Source organism: Mixophyes fleayi, chromosome 5 (genome assembly GCF_038048845.1).
Source record: "Mixophyes fleayi isolate aMixFle1 chromosome 5, aMixFle1.hap1, whole genome shotgun sequence".
NCBI classification, from domain to species: Eukaryota; Metazoa; Chordata; class Amphibia; order Anura; family Limnodynastidae; genus Mixophyes; species Mixophyes fleayi.
The window spans coordinates 127,841,234-127,862,949 of NC_134406.1; the positions used below are offsets into that span (position 1 = coordinate 127,841,234).

The window sequence follows — 21,716 nt, forward strand, 5'->3', positions numbered from 1 at the left end:
TTTCTCAGTCAACTGCTGCTAGGAAAAAACTTAGCTTTCCCAGGGATGATGCAGATGACTCAGCACAACATTTTGACATTTGGTCTGGTCTAAAGAAATTGACCAAAAAACGTGATCCTACTATCAATATCCAAAGAGGATTATTTAAACCACACCTTAAAAATAGACACGTCAGACAGTCCCCTTACATACTGGGAGGAAAAAAAGACTGATGAGGGTGAGGATAAGGCTGAGGATGATGACAACAACATCTTGCCATAGTAGAGTTCATTAACAGCACTGTTACCTTAGGTGCCTTAAGGCCATTGTTAGCTTATTTTGTGGGGGCCCAAACAAACCAAGCACTTCAGCCACGAAAGTGGCAGTCCTTGTTGCTGAAGTGCTTGGTTTGTTAAACTGTGCATGTCCTTTTTAAGATCCATTATGAGGCTGGGTGGAAGAGCCCAAGGACAATTCCATCTTGCACCACTTTTCCTTTCAGCTATCACTGTGTGCCAAACACATTGATGATGCAGATGACTCAGCACAACATTTTGACATCTGGTCTGGGCTACTTTAAAAGAATTGACTAAAATTCATGACACCGCTGGCATAACTCTACCTGATCCTACTATCAACATCTAAAGAATGGTGGAGGATTATTATTTATTTTTTTACGGTATAAAGACAGTTTTATTAACAAAGAACAACGTTGCTTGCAGAAGTAATGTAAGCATTGATGTCTAAATAGATGTGTATATGTATTACTCAAACCTTCCACTTTGCTGCTGTTTTATTAACAAAGAACAACGTTGCTTGCAGAAGTAATGTAAGCATTGATGTCTAAATAGATGTGTATATGTATTACTCAAACCTTCCACTTTGCTGCTGTTTCAACAGTATTGCACAGTAATCTGCACTTTACGTCAAAAGTACCTAGCTATATTTACATTTTTTGGGGATTGGGGCCGATTTGAAGCTCAGTGATGACCTTGCTTTTTGCTGTGAATATCAATGGCTCTTTTTAGTGCATTGTGTGGAACAAGATCCAATATACTCCTGTCAGAGTGATCACAGCCAATTTTTGGACACCTGGCGGATTTACCCTTCTGAAGTTTCTTTTCAATCATCCTTTTAATTTCTTCTCTCTCGTACTTGTGACCACATACTTTGTTTTTCATTGGGTTCACCATCTCCAAGTGTATTACAGAACAAGTGAAATTTGCAGTTCTCTGGGTGACGGTGATCTCCTCATCTTCATCTTCCAAAGCTTCATCTGCAGGGGCCGGTGACACACCCATTTGTTGTCTCAGGTCTCTTAGCTGTACTTTTAACTGGACATATTTATCGTCCTGAAAAAAACCCAGCGCAATTAGATCACCAGGGAATAAATGGGAATTATATTAAATGTACAGCACAGACTTTTTCAAAGCATTATAATATGCATGATAATGCTTTGAAAAAGTCTGTGCTGTACAGATGAAACGCGTCAGTATTCAATTATTGATGTATCCTACCATCCATACAGCGGAGATTTGAAAGTCCCACTTTTGACATCAACTTTATTACATACCCGGGCAATCGTTCCATAGGAACTAAAATTTGTTTGCTCTGGATCCGGACAGACATCTCTAGGGTGCGCACCCGAAGACCTCATGACCGCCGTATAATAGGATTACCGTCACCTTACATCCAGCGGGGAGTTCGTGAGTTATTCAGTTCATACGAACTATGTCCATGTCTATATATTGTTAATATCCTTGGAGGCATTTATGGAAACTTTGTACGTAGGACTAGTTTCTCAGTCCCGCACATGATTATTTGCGATCCATTTACCACATACACTATGTCAATTTATTAGTGTGGAAAGATTCCTCCTATATTTAATAGCGTTTGGAGATATATACGCCTAAAGGTTTATTACAATCATTCCACCATCGGGTCCAGTTGGCTAAAGCCCTATACTTGTGGCTTACTATATTGATAATTATCACAAGAACGATATCACCTAGGTGATTGCTCTATCTTATGGATCAATAATAGATGGGCACATTATCTAATACATCATTATTGTATTGGGATGTATAAATTATGCAATTGAGATGATCTGATGCTTTAGAGATACATCTTTAATTAATACAGATTACCACATAATATGTGGTGTGTATTTGTATTGCTTATTATCTATTGTATTGATTGATGCATTCATGTACCTAATTGTTTGTAGTATTTTTCTACATGCCGGTTTGATCATTTAATATAATTTCCATTTATTCCCTGGTGATCTAATTGCACTGGGTTTTTTTCATTTTGTATATTTTGTTGTGGGCTAGACCTTGCCCATTTCCAGCTGCATACATTTCTACTAGGTAACTAATAGAATCTGTCATTGCAGCGCCTGAATATATTTTTTATTGTTTGGTTTTTAATATTTATCGTTCTGCCTCAGGGCCTCCTCTGTATTATTATTCTAAATTTCAGTGTATCTCTCGTGTACAAGCTCTCTTAAATCCGGTATCTCATCCAGTGGGTCATGTTTTAACTTAAGTACAGTTTCATCAACTGCATCTATATATTGGTGTAAATCTCTGTTCAATGCAGTGTATTTCAACACAATGGATTCCATGCTGCCCAGATGTTCCAGTCACAGTCTGTCTGAAGAAGATCTAATGCCACTCCAGTTGTAATATCCATTCCTGTGTCTACATAGGTTTGGCAGTTCTTCAGGGATGAGAGGGAGGTATCCACAGAGAAGAAGGATATTAAAGGTGCAGCACGAGCAGACAAGGTTTAATAATGTAGAGTTCATTGACAGCACTGTTGGCCTTAAGGCAGCTAAGCTATTGGTAGCTTGTTTTGTGGGGGTCCAAACAAACCAAGTACTTCAGCCACAAAAATGGCACTCCTTGTCACTGGAGTACTTGGTTTGTTAAACTGTACATCTCCTTCTCTATATAATATATAAGGGTGGTTGGGAGGACCTAAGGACAATTCCATCTTACACCACTTTCTTTTCTGGGACTGCTGTGTGGCAATGTTTCCTAGATGTGCTATGAACTGCCGTGTCTTTCACTCGTTGCTCTGTTGCTTAGCATCCAACCAGCTTGCTGCAGTTTTTGTCCAAAATTGTATGAAAATAATATTGTGACCTGTGAGGTGATCAAAATTTTAGCATGTTTTAGCAATTTTTAAAAAAAATACAGATCAAAACAAAAACAAAAACACGCAAGAGCGATTTTGTCAAAACCAAAACACGAACTTAATACAGATCCAAAGCCAAAACCAAAACACGGGGGTCAGTGAACTTCTCTAGTTTTAGATCTGTAGTTGTTTTGCAAAAATTGATAAGAAATGCTAAAATCATATAATTTGGCTCTTTTTTTTGTTCCTACATTATTATTAACCTTAATAACATTAATTTCCAGTCATTTTCAGTCAATTTTGACCACCTCACAGGTCACAATATTATATTCATCCAGTTTAAGCCAAAGACTGCAGCAAGCTGGCTGGTTACTAAGTGACAGAGCAATGGTACAAACACACAACAGTTTATAGCACGTGTTTGAAACATTACCACACAGCAGTGGCAGAAAAGAAAAGTGGTGCAAGATGGAATTGTCCTTCGGCCCTCTCACCCACCCTTATTTTGGATATTGAAAAGGACATGTACAAAAGAAGACGTGACTTATGTTTATGGTTTTGAATTCTAACTTCATTAGATAACTGGCTATACTTGTATTTAACTACTTCAGAGAGGTGACTGTGTAGATTGCCTGTGTTTTATGATATATTGTTGTGTTACATGCCCACTATGTACCCCTATTCCCCTGATCTATGTCTTCCCCTTCCCCTGTTTTTTATTCTGTACCCCCAGCAAATATTTTATCAAACGCAATAAACTTATTTTCAGTTAAAAAAAATTAAAAAGGACATATACAGTTTAACAAACCACGCACTTCAGCAACAAGGAGTGTCTGAAGTGGCTGAAGTGCTTGGCTTGTTTAGGCCACCACAAAACAAGCTACCAATGAGCTTAAGGCAGCTCAGCTAACAGTGCTGTCAATGAACTCTACAGTAGCAACATGTTGTTGTCATCCTCACCCTCAGCAGTGTGTAACATCATTTTCACACAATATTAACTCATCCCCACTAGAATCCACCATTACAGAAATCTCTGTACTTTGATGTAATTGCCGTTAAAGGCCTTCCTCGTGGAATTTGTAGTTCATTTTGATGAACATCATCTTTTCTAGATTTTTAGAAAGTAGTCTCCTACGCCGCTCGCAGACAAGGTTCCTGGCTGTGCTGAAAACTCTTTGCAGACTAGAGGGTGGGCAGCTTAAGTTTTGAAAGTGAGTTAGTTCATGGGTCTCCAAATTGCCTTTTCTTCCTCCCAGGATGTAAAGAGACTGTCTGACGTGTCTATGTGTATGCTGTCATTAAAATAATCCTCCAGCTTTCTTTGGATGTTGACAGTAGGATCAGGTGGAGTTACGGCAGTGGTGTCACAAATTTTGGGCAAATCTTTTAGACCAGACCAGATGTCAAAATGTTGTGCTGATTCATCTGCATGACCACTGGGTCTATTGGGAAAGCTAAGTTTTTTCTAGCCTGAGAAACTGAAGGAGGAGATGTCGTCGTGTCATGTACCACTTGCGTTGTCATCTTGCTCACCAGGAGCTCATTGCATCTTTTGAGATCTAGGTCAGTTGGAAAGAAAGAGAAGACATAGCTCTTAAACCTAGGATCAGCAGCAGCAGCAGCGGACTTAACGCTCAAGAATTCTTCTGAGGAATCCTGGATAGGGGAGGAGTCATCTAGCTTTAGCAACTTGGATGCAGGACTAACTCCGGTCACTTGTGAGGATATTGATGATGAAGGTGTTGGTCGGTGTAGATTGCAGGTGCTGGGATCTAGCTGAGAGAAGGGAGTTCTGGACTGCTTGTTGCTATTTTTTTTAGCATACGTTTCTGATTTTCCTAAAAGCTTGCCATGAACTCGCTTCAAATGGTGTAACATGGATGAGGTTAACTAGATGGTTAAGGTCCCTACCTCTACTGACTGTGGCTTTACAAGCACTACTAATGGCTAGACAACTGTTGTCAGGATTTGAGTAAAAACAATTCCACACATAAAAGGTGGATTTTTTGGTCTTATGCCGAGGCATGACAATGGCCTTCTTTTTATCATAGGCAAGAACTGCTTCTACTGGTGAATGACTTGCACAAACAACATCCTCATCATCATCATCCTCATTAGCACCATCATCAGCTACTCAAATATCCCCCCTTATCCTGTTGCAAATCCGAAGTGGCATCCTCAATTTCTATATCACCAGCTATACTTGTGCTGCTCATCCACACATTTGCAGAAATGGTGAATGGAGGCTTCTTTATGAGTACAGTATCAGTAAGGTCAGGCTCACACATAGCACTTGTGGATCCTCAGGGATTTGTGACATTTCTGACCACACAGTTTATTCTACTGGCTTACTGGGTTTTTTCAGCACCGATTTTACGAATGTAATAGGAATGGCTCCTATTCTAGACTCTAGAATGACAAGGTCTTCCATCGTCATGACAGACAGAAGAAGATGCCTACCTGACAGTTGCAGAACTATCACTCATAAATAAAGGTAAATGCCTGAATCTTTCCTTGTCACTGCGTGTGTAGAGTGGCATGTTGACAATTTTATGTTTTTCTATAGTAAACTTTCCCTTTATTAGAGGTGTTTTTTTCTTTAACAATGTAAACACTTGTTTTTTGGATTTCAGTTTCTGTGACTTAAACCCAATATGCCCTTGAGCATAAGCTTTATTAGATGACGCTGAAGGACTAGTGCAAGCAGCTGGTTGGTGCTCTTGCTCTTCTGTCGACTGATCATGATCCATATCGATGAACACACACAATTTATCAAAATATTTTTAAAACTTTTTCTGCAAATGACAAATGAGTACACAACTGAGTAGAGTACACACCGCGAGTCAGTGATTTATGTGAACAATGCAGTCAGATACACACACTAGAACAGCGTGCAATTTGAATAAAATAATTGCTTTTTGCAGCAAATGGCAACTGAATGGAGAACAAACTGTGAGCCAGTGTTTTTTGTGAACAACGTTGTCAGATACACACACTAGAACAGTGTGCAATTTGAATAAAATATAAAATAATAGCTTTTTTCAGCAAATGACTACTGAGTTGAGTACACACTCCGAGTCAGTGTTTTTTTAGCCTTTGGGTCAAAACACGGATCACAAAGCCCAATAGCAGAACTACCCACTTTGCAGGGGATGCTGTGTAGTGCTCTCCAATATACTCCAGCATAAGACATATATTTTGTACCTGATGCAAATCCAAGAAACAATATCTTTCCAGATCAATTATATAATATACAAATCACAGGACAATATACTGCATTCCAAAAAAAATCCATACTAGTTTTCACGTCTAGCACCTTACCAAGATCCTGCCAGAATTTTGGCAGTCTTGTCTTGGTGGTGATACTGACTATAACTGCATAGACTTGGGAAATAAGTCCCTTCCTCACCAAATCAATAATCTCATAATCTCATAATTAATTAATTATAAATGTGTCATAATTATTATTGATGGTGGTACTATCTGTTGGAGTGTAGCAATAGGCTAAGTATCACTTTAGTGACTATACTGGAGGTGGCGTTCTATTTTAGACCGTCACTGTGTAATCTCTCTATTTGTACTTTCTTCTATCTGTTCTAGTAAATTCTCCATGTTGTGATTTTTGTTGTTACCTGTATTAGTCACAGTAAGGTTTTTACATAAATCTTCCAGCAGTCAGTTAAAACCACACTCACTGATGCACGCACACATCAGTGAAATGGTCCCATAGTCCCAAAGGGCATAGATTCAGGAGCAACAAGTCACAACGCTTGACCTGCATAGCAAAGAGATTAGTTATCTTGTAGATGGAAGTAGTAATGCGCTAAAGGAATTGAGTCTACAAATTTGCTCCAATACAAACAATCTGGCAGTACCAATAAATCATGTGCTATATGTTCTTAGCTTGGAAGGTGGAAACTGATCTGTAAAGCACATAGTGTCTAAAGGATTAATCTTAAAAATTTCAAGGTGACTAGTGTACTATTCCAGATGAATGAAGGGGAAAAGCCAGAGCCAAAGCAGACAAACACCTGTATTGTCTCAACACTGCAAAGGAACAGGTGAGAGTAAGAATGCATAGTAGACATGATAATTGTATTAACTTGTGGCACAGACGCCTGGGGCATAGACACTCAGATAGCATACAAGAACTGAAAAAGCATTTTAAGAATCTCATACTATCAGTTTGTCCAGCAATTATGAGGTTGGATTGTTGCACAAAAGCTAAAGTCACAAAGGCAACAATTCCTAAAATGAGCAAGAGCATAGCCTTAAGACCACTCGATCTCATACACAATCATGAGTGGGCCTGTAACAAATAAAGCATTACAGATAGGTGGCCCCTCCTAACAGTGATGGCAGGCAAGGTCACCAGGAGAAACACCATAATAAACGAGGTGCAAGGACATGGTCAGCAGCATGGTGCGAAAAATCATAACGCCGCTGATGCGGGGATTACGTGGGGTGGTTGGGGGCCACCTTGGTGCCACAGGAGAGGAGGAGGTACCAGGCTCCACTGGTGTTTAGGAAGCATGTTCGCGGCAGACTCAATTGGGTATCAGATATATCCTTGGGGAAGAGCCCCCAGTAGAGAGCCCCATTTAAACAAGCCCCAATGAGAAGGGGCAACAGATGCCGCAAGACCACAGTGACTGGAGGCTTCTAAGCGGGGCAGAGGCGACAGATGGGCATCCCTGCCGTTAGGGGTACCCTGAAGAGGCTCACCAGGTGCAAGATGAGTTTTGAGAGTGAAGTGTCCCTAAGGAAATGCCACCTAAAAGGGGTAAATGTGTGTCAGCTGCCATGGGAGAGCACTGTATGTAGAAGGTGGAAAGAATGCCCCAATACTAAGAATCCTTGCATTAACTCAGAGTGTCAGCACTCTGAGAAATGGTTCATGGTCAAATGCCATGGGAGACTGAGGTTTATTGTGCCCCTAACTAGAGGGAGTTATTGATGGACAACAGTACGGTTGGACCCTGAAGTCAGGGGAGTGCTGTGATATATTGGGGAGCTGAAGTGAGGAAATCCTTGGTCAGTGGTATGTAATATCTGAAAGCAATCTGGAAGTGTTCTCTAAATAAAAGTTGCAAGCACCAGGAGAGATATGATGGAAGGTCCCTTGATGTTTGGGATTACTGTATAGCAGCAGGAGATCCCCAAGGAAAGTACCCACATGAGGGGGGTCCTTGTAAAGGAGTGTCGCTTATGTAAGTGATGGTGTGCATGATTGGAGTAGTGTCCTGGATATTGGGATGGGAGTAGAAGAGTACAAGAACCTCTGATCCATGCCTACTGTCTGTCTGTAGTCTTGATTGATTATGACTGTTTGCTGTGTAACAACTTCACTCACAACTCCGGGTATGTGAATTGCCAGAACTATTTTATTGCTGCTAAGTGTATGCAGTAGGAGTTGGAGTCATGGAGGAAAAAGCAGTTTAAATAAAGTTTACATTTTCTGCTTGCACACCATCACTTACATAAGCGACCCTCCTCTACAAGAAATGATCTGTTGGCCTCACTAAACTTAGGTACAGAGGAGAAATCCAACACTATGCAGACCGCCAACACATACTGTATATGTACATATATGTGCCAGATTCTGTTAATAACTATCTGTATTGTTGGGGCATGGGTCTGTTTCCAATCAGTGGCTATTTAGCATGTGGCCACTGAAACTTTATGCCTGAACATCTTATTCTGGTAATTAGTGGCCGTCGGTATCCTAAGTGAAAGGAGGAAGAACCTGGGGGAAAGGGGGAAAACCTAATAAAATAGATGCAAGTTTCTAAGCTCTAGCCAGAACCCTGCTAAATTGGGGCATTGACACCAAATGTGGAGAAATGAGCCATCTATTTTGCAACCTTTAAAACATCTATTGGATGGGTCAGGGAAAATCTTATTCAACTTGTTGGGAACACATACAAACTCATGTATCGGTGGTACTTACCACCGATACATGAGTTTGTATGTGTTCTCTTTTACCTTTACACAAATAGAACTAGAAGCATTATTTATGCTTATTTCTTCCCAGTCTTAGTCATCAGCGTCTCGCCACCTCAAAGCTCATTCATGCAGGTCTTTCAGGTCTGAGGACTTAAGTTCCCAATACAGAAGGGATATGAAACCTTTTGTTGATGACTGCCTTAGGGAAAGAGGCTCGAAAAGGAAAAATGGTCTGGCACATAATTGAGATTTGACAGTGGAATGGAAATTCCTCAACTGTAAGAACTGGAAAAAAAAATATTTGAAAATTAATTACGTTTTTAGGTCATCAAATGAGGGGAAGGAGATGTCTTTAGTGATATCATTTAACTTAATATATTTTATAACTTTATAATATAATATTTTATAATATATTATATTATAATGTAACTTAATGATATCATGAACTTAAGTCCACAGACTCAGGTATGAAAGACTTGCATGAATGAGCTTGGGAGGAGGGGAGGAGAGGAGACTCTATCCATGTTTCAAAGAAGGTTAAGTGACTGCCTGGTAGAAAACTGTGATTATCAAATAGTGGAATAACCGGTCTAGGGGCCTGAGCTAATTTCAATATTTTGTTTGTCCTATGCCTAAGCGACAGTATGGGAGCAATAACGGCTGATGAGGTGCTGATTTTAGGCAGCTAGGCCAAGGGTGCCAGAGGAGGCAGGAAAACAAAGAAGTGGCCTAGCTCTCTGCCTCAAGTTCCAAACTCTTGCTGAACCAAAGGTGTTCCACAACAGACACTGTGAGAGATGTGCAGCCAAATAGTAGTGTGTATAATTAGGGACACCTAGACCTTCTCCTTGTGCTGATCTATGTAGAATTTAAAATCCTGAATCCGGGGTGTCTCCTGCACCATATAAATTGTAATGTATATGTTACGAAAACCAGTGCAGCATAAACTTATAGAACAGGTAGAAGAGATCTTCACCTTTAGCAGCCACCTTTCCTGCTGAGACTGGTTATGCTCACAGGTACTCAGATGCCCCCAGGTCTTAAACTCAAAGTAGTATAAATTCATACTCACACAGCTGCATCACGGAACAGCGGCGGACCAGCGATCTGCAGACTGGACGGAGCACCGGAGGGGGTGGCAGGTATCAGCACGGTCAGGGTCACAGGCAATGGTTCGAAATCCAGGGACAGGCAATGGATCAGGATCACAGGCAATGGTTCAGAGTCCAGGTACAGGCAATAGGTCAAGGTCACAGGCAAAGGCTCAGAATCCAGGGGCAGACAAAGGGTCATACACAGGTAGTCAAATCAAAGGGTTTTCACCAACAAAGGCACAGGAGCAGGCTAAGGCACAGGAACACTGAACTATAACCTGCAGGGAGGCTAAGCCTTATAAACCAACACTGGCCAATGGGGACAGGGAAGCAATCAGGCCTAGAGGCTGTCCTAGTGGCCCACACCTGCTGATTAGCGCGCGTGCCCGGCTGCACCTAATGCCGGGACATGGCACTATGTCCTACAGCGTCCCAACCATTGCCTAGGCAACGGCCGGGACGAGACCCGGAAGTGATGTCCCGGTCATCATAGCGGCGGCCGGGACGCGGAAGAGAGAGTCGCGGCGGCTGAGCACCGCTGCGGCTCGTAATGGTACCCCCCCTTGAGGAGGGGTCAAGGAACCCCGACATCCAGGTTTTCCAGGGAACCGTTTAAAGAATTCCTTGAGAAGTTTGTTGGCATGCAGGCGTTTCTGGGGGACCCAAGAACGTTCTTCTGGGCCGTAGCCCTGCCAATGTACTAGAAAATGGATTTGTCCCTGAACCCGCTTGGAGTTGAGAATTTTCTCTACAATAAATTCCTTGGAACCATGCAAGTTAACTGGTCGAGGTTTGGGTTTTTACGGATTCTCAAACTTAGAGGACAAGACAACAGGTTTCAGGAGGGAACAGTGAAACGTATTAGGCATTCTCAAAGAAGATGGAATCTTCAGCCTGAAGGCAACAGGATTAATTTCTTTTTACAATAGAAAATGGTCCAATGAACCTAGGTCCCAATTTCTTGAAGGGTTGTTTGAGCCTAATATTCCGGGTGGACAGCCAGACTTTGTCTCCTACCTTAAGAGAACAGTTCCTGCGATGATGATCTGCGGCATGGACCTTTTTCCAGACAATTCTGAGACGGGAGGCTGTTTGGCGTACCCCAGGAGACCCAGAAGGGTTGATTGAAGTAAGAGAGTTGGACCTGGGATGAAGGAGACGTGCCGGTGGACGAATGGCAAGAATTATTGTAGGCAAATTCGGTCCACGAAAGTAAAGATGACCAATTATTATGAAATTTTGAAATGTAGAATCTGAGAAATTGTTCCAATGACTGGTTGACTCTTTCTGTTTGTCCATTAGACTGCGGTTGATAGGCAGAGGACAAACTGACGTTGATGCCAATGTGATTGCAGAAAGATCTCCAAAACTGAGCGATGAACTGAGAGCCATGATCAGAGACAATATCTTCAGGCAACCCGTGGAGACGGAAGATATGGTGGATGAATAATGATGCCAGAGTTTGGGCGTTGGGTAACCCTGCCAAGGCGATGAAGTGAGCCATCTTGCTGAAACGATCGACCACGACCCAGATTGTATTGTGACCGGATGACCAGTGTAAGTCTACAATGAAATCCATAGATAGATGTGACCAAGGCTTACTTGGAGTAGACAAGGGCATGAGTTGACCCGACGGAGAATTTCTGGTGGTCTTGGTTCTAGCACAATCTCTACATGAGAGTACAATATTCTTTAACATCAGCGGTCAAGGAGGGCCACCAAACTGTGCGTAGGAGGCTTTCAGTGGTCTTGAATACTCCAGGATGTCCAGCAACCTTGTTGTCATGAGCCTCAGACAGTACAGCCTTCCTGAGATGGACCGGTACAAACAAATTACCTGATGAAGTCTCACGAGGAGCGATCTTTTGGAAATTTTGGAGAACAGCACCCAAATCCTGGGTCAATCCCGAATGAATAGAGGATGAGGACACAATAGGAAGCGGCATAATGGAAGGAGCATTAGAAGACACAAAGCTGCGGGAGAGTGCATCCGCTTTAACATTTTTTGAACCTGGTCTGTATGAAATAGTAAGGTTGAAGCGGGTAAAGAACAAAGCCCAGCGTGCCTGTCTGGAGTTAAGACGTTTGGCCGATTCAATAAACACAAATTTTTGTGGTCTGTGAGCACAGAGATGACATGAACAGCACCCTCCAGCCAGTGTCGCCATTCCTCAAATGCCCATTTAATAGCCAAAAGTTCTCTGTTACCTACATCATAATTTCTCTCAGCAGCCGAGAATTTTCGTGAGAAATAAGCACACGGATGCAGTTTATGATGCCGGGGATCCTTCTGGGACAAGACAGCACCAGCACCTCTATCAGAGGCATCCACCTCAACGACAAACGGCAATTCAGGATTGGGATGTCTTAAGACTGGAGCGGAGGCAAAGGCAGACTTCAGGGCTTCAAAAGAGGCAATAGCATCAGAGGTCCAATTAGTTGCATCAGCCCCTTTATGAATTAGGGCCGTGAGAGGAGCCACAATGTCGGAGAAGGAATGAATAAATATGTGGTAATAATTTACAAAGCCCAAGTATCTTTGAGGGCCTTCAGATTGGTTGGGCGTACCCAATCCAAGACTGTTTGGACCTTGCTGGGATCCATGAAGAAACCCTCCGGGGGAGATAATATATCCTAGACACTTTTTGGACCTCGAATTCACACTTTTCTAGCTTGGCAAAGAGTTGATGTTGCCAAAGTTTAGAAAGGACCTGTTTCACATGAAGACGATGCTGGTCCATGGATGAAGAATATATCAGGATATCATCCAGGTACACTACGACAAAGCGCCCCAAGAACTCTCGTAGAACATCGTTAATTAGATCCTGGAAAACAGCATGTGCGTTGCATAAACCAAAGGGCATGACCAGGTACTCATAGTGGCCTGAATGGGTATTGAATACGGTCTTCCACTCATCCCCGTCCTTGATGCGTATGAGGTTGTATGGTCCTCATAGATCTATCTTGGTGTACACTGAAACACTTCTGAGTTGATCAAACAAGACCGATATGAGTGGAAGTGGGTAAGTGGAACTTTGCCCGGCTTCGGTATGACAATAATATTGCCATAAAAAGAGGCTCCAGCTAAGATTTTATTGAAAAATTCTGCCATGAAAGGATATTATTATTATTATTGTAGATTTGTAAAGTGTCACAGTGCATCGCAGCGCCGTACAGTATGGTAAACAGGACATACATAATACTGGGACATACAAGGTAGACAAAATAAATGAAGACATGATAACTAAGGGTATGGAGGACCCTGCTCATTAGAGAGCTTACACTCTAAGTGGAATAGGGCATGGCTGAAACAAGAGGAGAAAATGTGGCTTAGAGTGAAGATTGGGACACTTGTGGGGGTACATTAGTGTGAATAGTAGTATTATAGGGGATAAAGGGGATAAAGTATGCTCTAAAAAAGAGATGGGCTTTCAGAGCGCGTCTTAAGATTTGAAGGATGTGGGAAAGCCTGATTGGGTGTAGAAGGAAATTCCATAACTGGGGAGCAGCGCTGGCGGGAGAAGTCTTGTAGGTGGGAATGAGATGTGGTTGCAGGAGATGAGACAAGGCGCAGGTCAGAAACTGATCTAAGAGGGTGGAAGGGAGAGTATTTTGATGTAAGATTTGAGATGTATGAAGGGGTGGTGTTGTTGAGGGCTTTGTAGGTAAGGGTGAGTAATTTTAATTGGATTCTGGAAGACACAGGGAGCCAGTGTAGGGATTTTCAAAGTGGCAAACTGGTGCAGCAGATGTGGAGCGATGACAGAGGAAGATCAGTCTTGCAGCATCATTTAGGATGGCTTGAAGTGGGGATATATGGGTGTCTGGAATGCCAGATAGCAAAGGAGTTATAGTATCAAGAAGGGAGATGATGAGATAATGGATAAGAGTTTTGGTAGCATGTTGAGTAGGATAGTGGAGAAATTTTTGTAATACTGAGTGAGTGAGACTTTCAGGGCTGGGAGCTGAAGATAATATTAATGATTTTATCGCTTATAAGGTCCTGTGTAATGTCTGCATTCAGAAAGGAACAACCGTTATCAGAGAGATCGGTCAACGGTAGTGATGACAAAAAAGACTGAGTGCTAGATTTACTAAGCTGCAGGTTTGAAAAAGTGGGGATGGTGCCTATAGCAACCAATCAGATTCTAGCTTTCATTTATTTAGTACTTTCTACAAAATGACATCTAGAATCTGATTGGTTGCTATAGGCAACATCTCCACTTTTTCAAACCCGCAGTTTAGTAAATCTAGCCCTTAGTCTCATTCTCCAGAGACTTGGCAGAGGATGGGACTCCAGGTAGATTGTATTTATATTTTCCTGTTAGTGAATCTAGACATGGAAGCCCAAGACCAGGCTTCCAGTAAGCCCAAGTCCAGGCTTCCTGTTCCAGTGCACATGCAAAAGCACACAAACCGGCTCACAAATGTGCAGACTGACCCTGCACTGGCCTGATTAGCAGTAAGATTCCTCTTACCTCTGCTGGCCAGTGTCATCAGGGATCCGTTTACATTTTAATGTTAAATTGTGTAGCAAAAGTTTTTTTCTTATTGCTGCGATAGACAGTGATAGGAAATCTTCACAAGTGTAGGACCATTGTTGTGCCTTCAGCATTGTTGTTTTTACAAATCCATTTATTTCTGTGTAAACCCCACCTAGTGTCAGCTTAACTAAACAACTCAGGCTGCCATAGCTAGTTCTCATTGCATCTTGGGTAATGATAGGAAGTCACCATTTAAGATCTTACATGCTAAGTCAGAGCAGTAGTATATTCCTCCCCTTAGCACACCATCGATGGTAAGATATTCTGTCAAGTTATGCTTTTATGCCATATTTTCATTTTATTATATCTGTTCATATTGTCATTGTATTTTACTATTTATCTATTCATTACAGTTTTACCACTTGATCTACCATGTTCTTTACTACTTGAATAAACACGATTGTTCAGTGTCACTCACCGGACTGTGAGTGCCATTTCCTGTGTGTTCAGGAAACATGGCCATCCGCCATCCTGAGGGTCTGCGCATGTGCAGCCCTTATCAAGCCTTCAGTACCTGTTGCTTTTAATTGATTGGATGATCAGGCAACCCTCCCTATTTAAACCACCTGTGATCATTACCTGGTTGCCTGATCTTGGAGTCTCATTCCCCATGAGCCTCTGAAGGTGTTCCTGTATTCCTCGTGTATTCAGCTCCTGCTGATTCCTGTTTGCTGCTATTGTGGTTTCCAGACCACTTCAACTCTCCTGTGTTCATCGTGCCTGCACTCAGCTGATTCCTATCCGCTGCCTCCGTTACTACTACAGCGTTCCTGTTCACTTCAACTCTCCTGTGTACATCGTGCCTGCTCTCAGCTGATTCCTATCCGCTGCCTCCGTTACTACTACAGAGTTCCTGTTCACTTCAACTCTCCTGTGTTCATCGTGCCTGCACTCAGCTGACTCCTATCCGCTGCCTCCGTTACTATTGCAGAGTTCCTGATCGTCTCATCTCTCCAGGGTTTATCGTGTCAGCTCTCCGCTGCCTCCACCTCTACTACTGGATACCAGACAACCTCAACTCTCCCGTGTTCTTCATATTTCCAGTTCCACTTACTACTGCTTCCTGAGTATTGCTTCGTTGATTCTGGATTACCTGCCGTGTGCTGCACCAACCTGATTACCGCTTCCACTCTCCAGTGGTCTCTCCTCCTGCCGGTCTTCAGCCGTTCAGGTATCCCTGCACGTCTCTCAGACAGCCTGCTCTCCTGAACCGCGGTATGCATACCTTCCATTGACTTTGCTTATGTATTGCATATCCATCTGGACTGCGTTGTGTTCTCCTCAGGAGCTTCCTATCCATTGAAGCTATTGTTACCATTGACTTTGTTTACTATTGCCTGGATAGCTATTGTGACTTTGTATATTTCAAGCAGTGCTTGTCAGTTATCGTTGTATTGTGGAAATCATCGTGGGATCAAGTTCTGTGTGCCCCGTGTATACTCTGCTTTACATTCATCTCCTCGTGCCCCTCCTCACATATATATAGCAGTGGTACAATTTGCTGACGCAGACCACTGACTCCTGTTCCCTGTGACACCAGCTTCAAGTATCCTCTCACATAAGCAGTGGTACAACTTGCTATACGCAGACCACTGACTTCCCCGTTACCTACCTTCACCTGGATTCCATTCCTTCACTATAGACAGCAGTACAACTTGCTATACGCAGACCGCTGACTCTCACCACCTCCTCGCTACTCCTGGACATTCCTCCTCACTATAGCAGTGGTACAACTTGCTATACACAGACCACTGACTTTCCTCACGTTTCCTTGTCCATCTGGTTCCTCGTGTACATTCATCTACTCATTACCAGTTGCTGCTAGTCATAGACTTTCCTCGAGCATTCTCTCACCATCTGCTGTTTCTCCTGTTCCGTTGTCACCCTGCTACCAGAGAACCATAGTACCAACTATATCACTCTGGTAAGTCCATCATCTGGTGATATCCTGGGCAAAGACTCCTAGTGCCCGTGACATTCAGATTTTCACATCTAGACTGGATTATTAAAGTAGGAGTGGTTATGCTGTCTGTTTGATTATAGTCAGGCTAAACGAAAGTTGTAGTGAGCAGAACAACCCTGAGAAATACACCCCTTTCACTGAGTACACATAACTGTTCCTTCTCAACCTTCAAATTATAGTGCTAATAACTGAATAGCTGAAGAAAAATCCAATGTAAATGATTGCAATAAATATATTCAGTACAAAATCTTAAGTTATTGAAGACATCATCAGAAGAACCATTTTACTTATGTATTTCCAGATCATTCATCATAGAGGGCCAAATTGAAAATCCAAGGATAATATTCCAGATCAAGCATTAAGGCCAACTGTAATTTTCTTTGTGGAAAATTGTTGTGTGTTTGTGCTGCAGACAAAAAGGAATACAAAGGCAACATTTTCTCACTGAGCAGGATTAAGAAGGTGACAAATTGAAGGCAATACATTTTCGAAAATACACGCACTAACAACACATCTTAGACAACAGTCTTAGACAAAAAGCAGTGAGTGGCCTCCCACAACGTATTCTGCTACGATTCAGACACTAAAGAAATTGGGGAGAGCCCTAAAGACTGGACTGTGCTGTAAGGAGAACTGTTTTCATCACCAGACACATCTTCACATGTGTATGTGGCGATGATGTCTTCAACTTCCTTTATGATGGATGGGACTATTATTTTATATGATTTTTAGCTATGGTTTTAAACAATTAAAAATAATTTAGTTCACAATAGCGTCCATTTGGTTGCTTTTTCTGGTGTCTGGTTGGTGTGTGGATGTCTTGTAGAATCAACAACAGACAGGACAGTGGTCTCAAGAATTAATGTATATAGTTATAAGCATATTTTTTACATTAATATAGCCTGTTTGCTAACTTACTACACTATTGGCCTGATTCATTAAGGAATGTAAATGCCGATACCTTCTATATTTTGATTAAAATCTCTCTGCGCATGCCCAGAAACGAACCATACACAAGAGAACACAGCACTATCCAATTCATCCTGGAACGCAAAGGACCCTTACAGCAGCTTACGATTTCATGGATAGAACAGGGGGTGGAATGTTCATATGCATGTAGTCAATGTACAGTAAAGGTGTGCACGCAGAAACGCACACGTACGCAGCAATGTTTGATTCAAGCTTTGGGCATTTCAAAGGTACGTGTGTTTCTGTCCTATCACTTGCAGTACATTACAGGTCTGGTGTAAGTGCCAAGTGATAGTGATGTATGCAAGCTAGAACATGTGTGTGCAATCAGGAGCAACTGTAAAAAATAATTTTATGTACAGTAGACATTCATAACATCCTAATAAACATATATTATTTATTTTTGTATGTTTTGTCATTAATAACTATATTACACGGTGACAATAATTTATTTTTCCTTTTTTTTCTGTGTGTTCTTTTAGAACTTTATATTTCACATATGTATTGGACATATTCTGCTGTGTCCTGTCTGTTAGAGCAGAGTGGACCTAGACCCATATTCAGCAACACATCTAGGGCCTGATTCATAAAAGAACCACACATGCCCAGAAACAAACTATAAGCCATAAAGTGTATGCAATTCATCTTTGAGCGCAAAGGACGATTAAGACAGGCTACGATTTCATGGGGCGAAACAGGGAGGGGAATAGGTGTATGCACGTAGTCAATCTACAGTTAGGAAGTGCCAAACTCGAGCTCACATAGCAGCGTCCCACTCAAGCTTTGGACATCTCAAGGGTACGTGATTTTCAGTCATATCACTTGCACCACAAGTGATACTGATGATGGTCCTGTATGCATGGAAGAACATGCGTTTTGCTATTAAGAGCAACTGTATAAATGGTGTATGCACATAGATTCTTACAGCATGTAATTTTTACCAAATTTTGCCAAAATCTAAGAGTCAATACTAAAAGTTAAGAGCCAATGGGGCATATTTAAGAAAGCACAATAGTGCTCTTACCGGGAAATTAAGGTCCCTCCGTGTCCTCCGCATATTTATGAAAGGTGCATCACAGCAGATATCATTGATATCTGCTGCTTTGCACTCCTCTTCGTTTTTGGGAGCAGTCACCATTCAACAGTATGGTGACTGCTCCTGGCCGCAATCTATCAAGTCCTGAAAAAACATTTTTTTCGGAAACTTGTCTTGATTCAGCCGGCGTACATTATCATAATTGTCAGATTTCATGGCTGTCAGCTCTGCTCCGAAGAGCAGAGCTGGACAGCGCATGTGTGGAGGGATCACATGATCCCTCCCTGTCACTCACCACTCTCTCTGCAACTATAGTTGCAGAGACAGAGCGGGGATGTTTTTTTGCACATGTGTAGTTTTTCGAACTGCACATGCGCAGTTCCAGAGTAAAGAAAAATAAAGAACACCTGGAGGAGATCCGTGGACACCGCGTTCTGAAGAGGGGGGTAAGTGTGATTTTTTTTCATCACAGAAACAGCAGTTTATCGGAACTGCTGTTTCTGTGATCCGTTTTTAATAAATTTGAGAAATAGTTCAATCCTTATCCATGCGATAAGGATTGATAACTATTTTTTAATTTTTGCCGATGATTGATAAATGTGCCCCAATATATGATAAACAATATCTTGTTACAGGTATAATATACTGAGTCATAACTGGTTCCAGATAGAAAAAAATAAACTGTATATAGTAACTACTATACAAAGTTGAGCCATACCTAGTGCGAAGTATAATTTGTAGAGACACCTCTGAGGACAAATCTAAAATGGAAAGCTATATTTAGTGCCAAGTATCACTTGCATAGATATACCTGGTGCCAAATCTAATTAGGAGAGTCTCATATAGTATTAAAGTCTAATGTACAAAGAAATATCTGTGCCAAGTCTTATATTTAAAGCATTATTAATAATAATAATAATAATAATAATAATAATAATGCTTAAGTTCCGATGCTGTCCCACAAACCATGCTCTTATCCTTAAAACTGGTTGTATTTGTGCAGAAGTAGGTATATGACATCACAAATGTGCATTTGCACAGAAAATGTCTTCAAAAAGAATATAAAAGTAAATAGTATTTCACATTTACTTTCCATCTTACAACACAAATAAAGAAAGATTACATTTGAAGTAGAGTTCCTTTAACAATGAATCCTGGATTTTTCATTAACCTATTTTAATATAGCAAAAGCTACTTTTGATACACACCAGCCCACTGCCCCATTTATATTTATTATACTTAGTAATATCTAAATAAAGCAGTACAATGTTAGGTGCAGTAAAACAGAACTAATGATATCAGAGAACTGAATACAGGCCAGTGATGAAAGTGTGGGTGTATACGGTGGTATGCCATATCGCCACTTCCTTTACTGCCTCATTGTAAAGCTATCAAATTAAATTCAATTACATTCCCATTACATTTTTCATAACGCCATTTCTAAATTTCCACTTCGACCACTGATACAAACACTGTGGTAATTACAAAACATCTAGCAGTAACGTGAATAAATATCCACAAGTAAAGTTTTCAAATATAAACATAAGACAAGAGTTCAGCTCATGGGTTAATGAGGACGACCACAGAGTGAGCGTATTACTGGCTCAAGAAAAAGTGTAAAAGATTGTAATAAAACTGATACCCCTCTGAACAGTGTAAGTCTAAATATTACATACAATAATTACATAATGTACATTGTACAGTAGAATATATAGATATTTTAACAAAGATGCAATAAAACATGAATGCATTTATGTTAATTTACGTGATATGTGCACACAAAAACACAATTTATAGTCTATTAAAATGATTTTTTTTCAACTAGTTTTTTTTTTTTTAAACAAAAAAAGTTAAAAAATACTTACCAATTTTAGCTAAACTTGCCACGAGAATCCAAAGTGCGATTATGTAAGGTTCCTGGACATGATGCCATTTAAAGGTGACAATCTGAAGACTGGAAGGGACTTCTGAGGCTACGTTTTTGTCGTCTCCCATCACCGGGGCAAATACTTGACACACCGAACTAACTGCCAAATAAAAGTGAATCTTCTGCATGTTCATTATTTCACAAAGCAGTTGCTATTTCCTGATTATCAGATTACACTTGTAGATATACCTGACACCCGCTGTCCTTTATATAACTGTAATAGCATTTATCGATTCATGCAGTTTCTTGCTAGTTGTTCACTAGTTAAGTTTTAGGCAATGCAATTAATCCTCCTTTATCAGTTCTGGCTGCCTCACTATTGCTTCTCATGTAGCTCTTACGTTCACCTTAAACGGAGATCCATTACTAAGAAATAAATCCATATGGATGCTTCAGATGGTACCGGCATATCTCAGCATCTGCTTTTATGTACATAGAGGGAGGGTCCAAATTCGTGGACGCGCCTATTTCCCTTCCCAGCTCGTAGCTAATAGTGACCGCCTTTTATTTCAGGCATATCATTAAACTAAATCTAAATATATGTATTAGAAGCAGCAGAGTATAACACCTCAGAATAATCGCAAAAATGTGGAGGAATTTTGATGGGGAATCTAGGGTTACCTACAATGCATTTCTGAAATACAGGTGTACAGAATATTGCTCGTCTGAAGGAAATTTACATGGCTGATATGTCTACTATGTCAACATATATCTGACATGTTTAAATGCATGTCACATAGCATACATGTATATTTTTAATAATATAATTTGGATTCAAATATTTTAAGTGTATAGTAAAATAAAGTGTTTTGTACATGTCCTGCATAGGATTATAATATATATCATGTACTATACTCTTTTCCTGACAACCAATGTCACTTGAATAATGTTTATTTACCTTATACATGATACCCAGATGCAGGAAAGACCAATAAAACCGCATGACAAAAGTGATTGTGTTTGACCCTCAGTGATAACAAGTGCTTGCACTTGCTTTTGGGGGATGTCAGTGGAAGAAACCCCATTTATCCCAAAGCAGCTAGCACAAGTAAATAGACAGGCATCATCCAGAAAACAGCATAAGCTCCCAAAAGCAAGTGCAAGTGCTAATTGGTAT

The 21,716-nt window shown here is 41.0% G+C and overlaps 1 protein-coding gene across 1 annotated transcript in view; it reads right to left on the reverse strand.

Moving 5' to 3' along the window:
- The window catches only part of SLC9A3 (solute carrier family 9 member A3), a 104,768-nt gene extending 83,798 nt beyond the window's left edge, over positions 1-20,970 (reverse strand). The window contains exon 1 of the mRNA XM_075212822.1: positions 20,538-20,970. Within this exon, the coding sequence (XP_075068923.1) occupies positions 20,538-20,733 (196 nt within the window). The 5' untranslated portion in view covers positions 20,734-20,970. The remainder of the gene's footprint in view (positions 1-20,537) is intronic.
- Between the last annotated feature and the right edge of the window lie 746 nt (positions 20,971-21,716).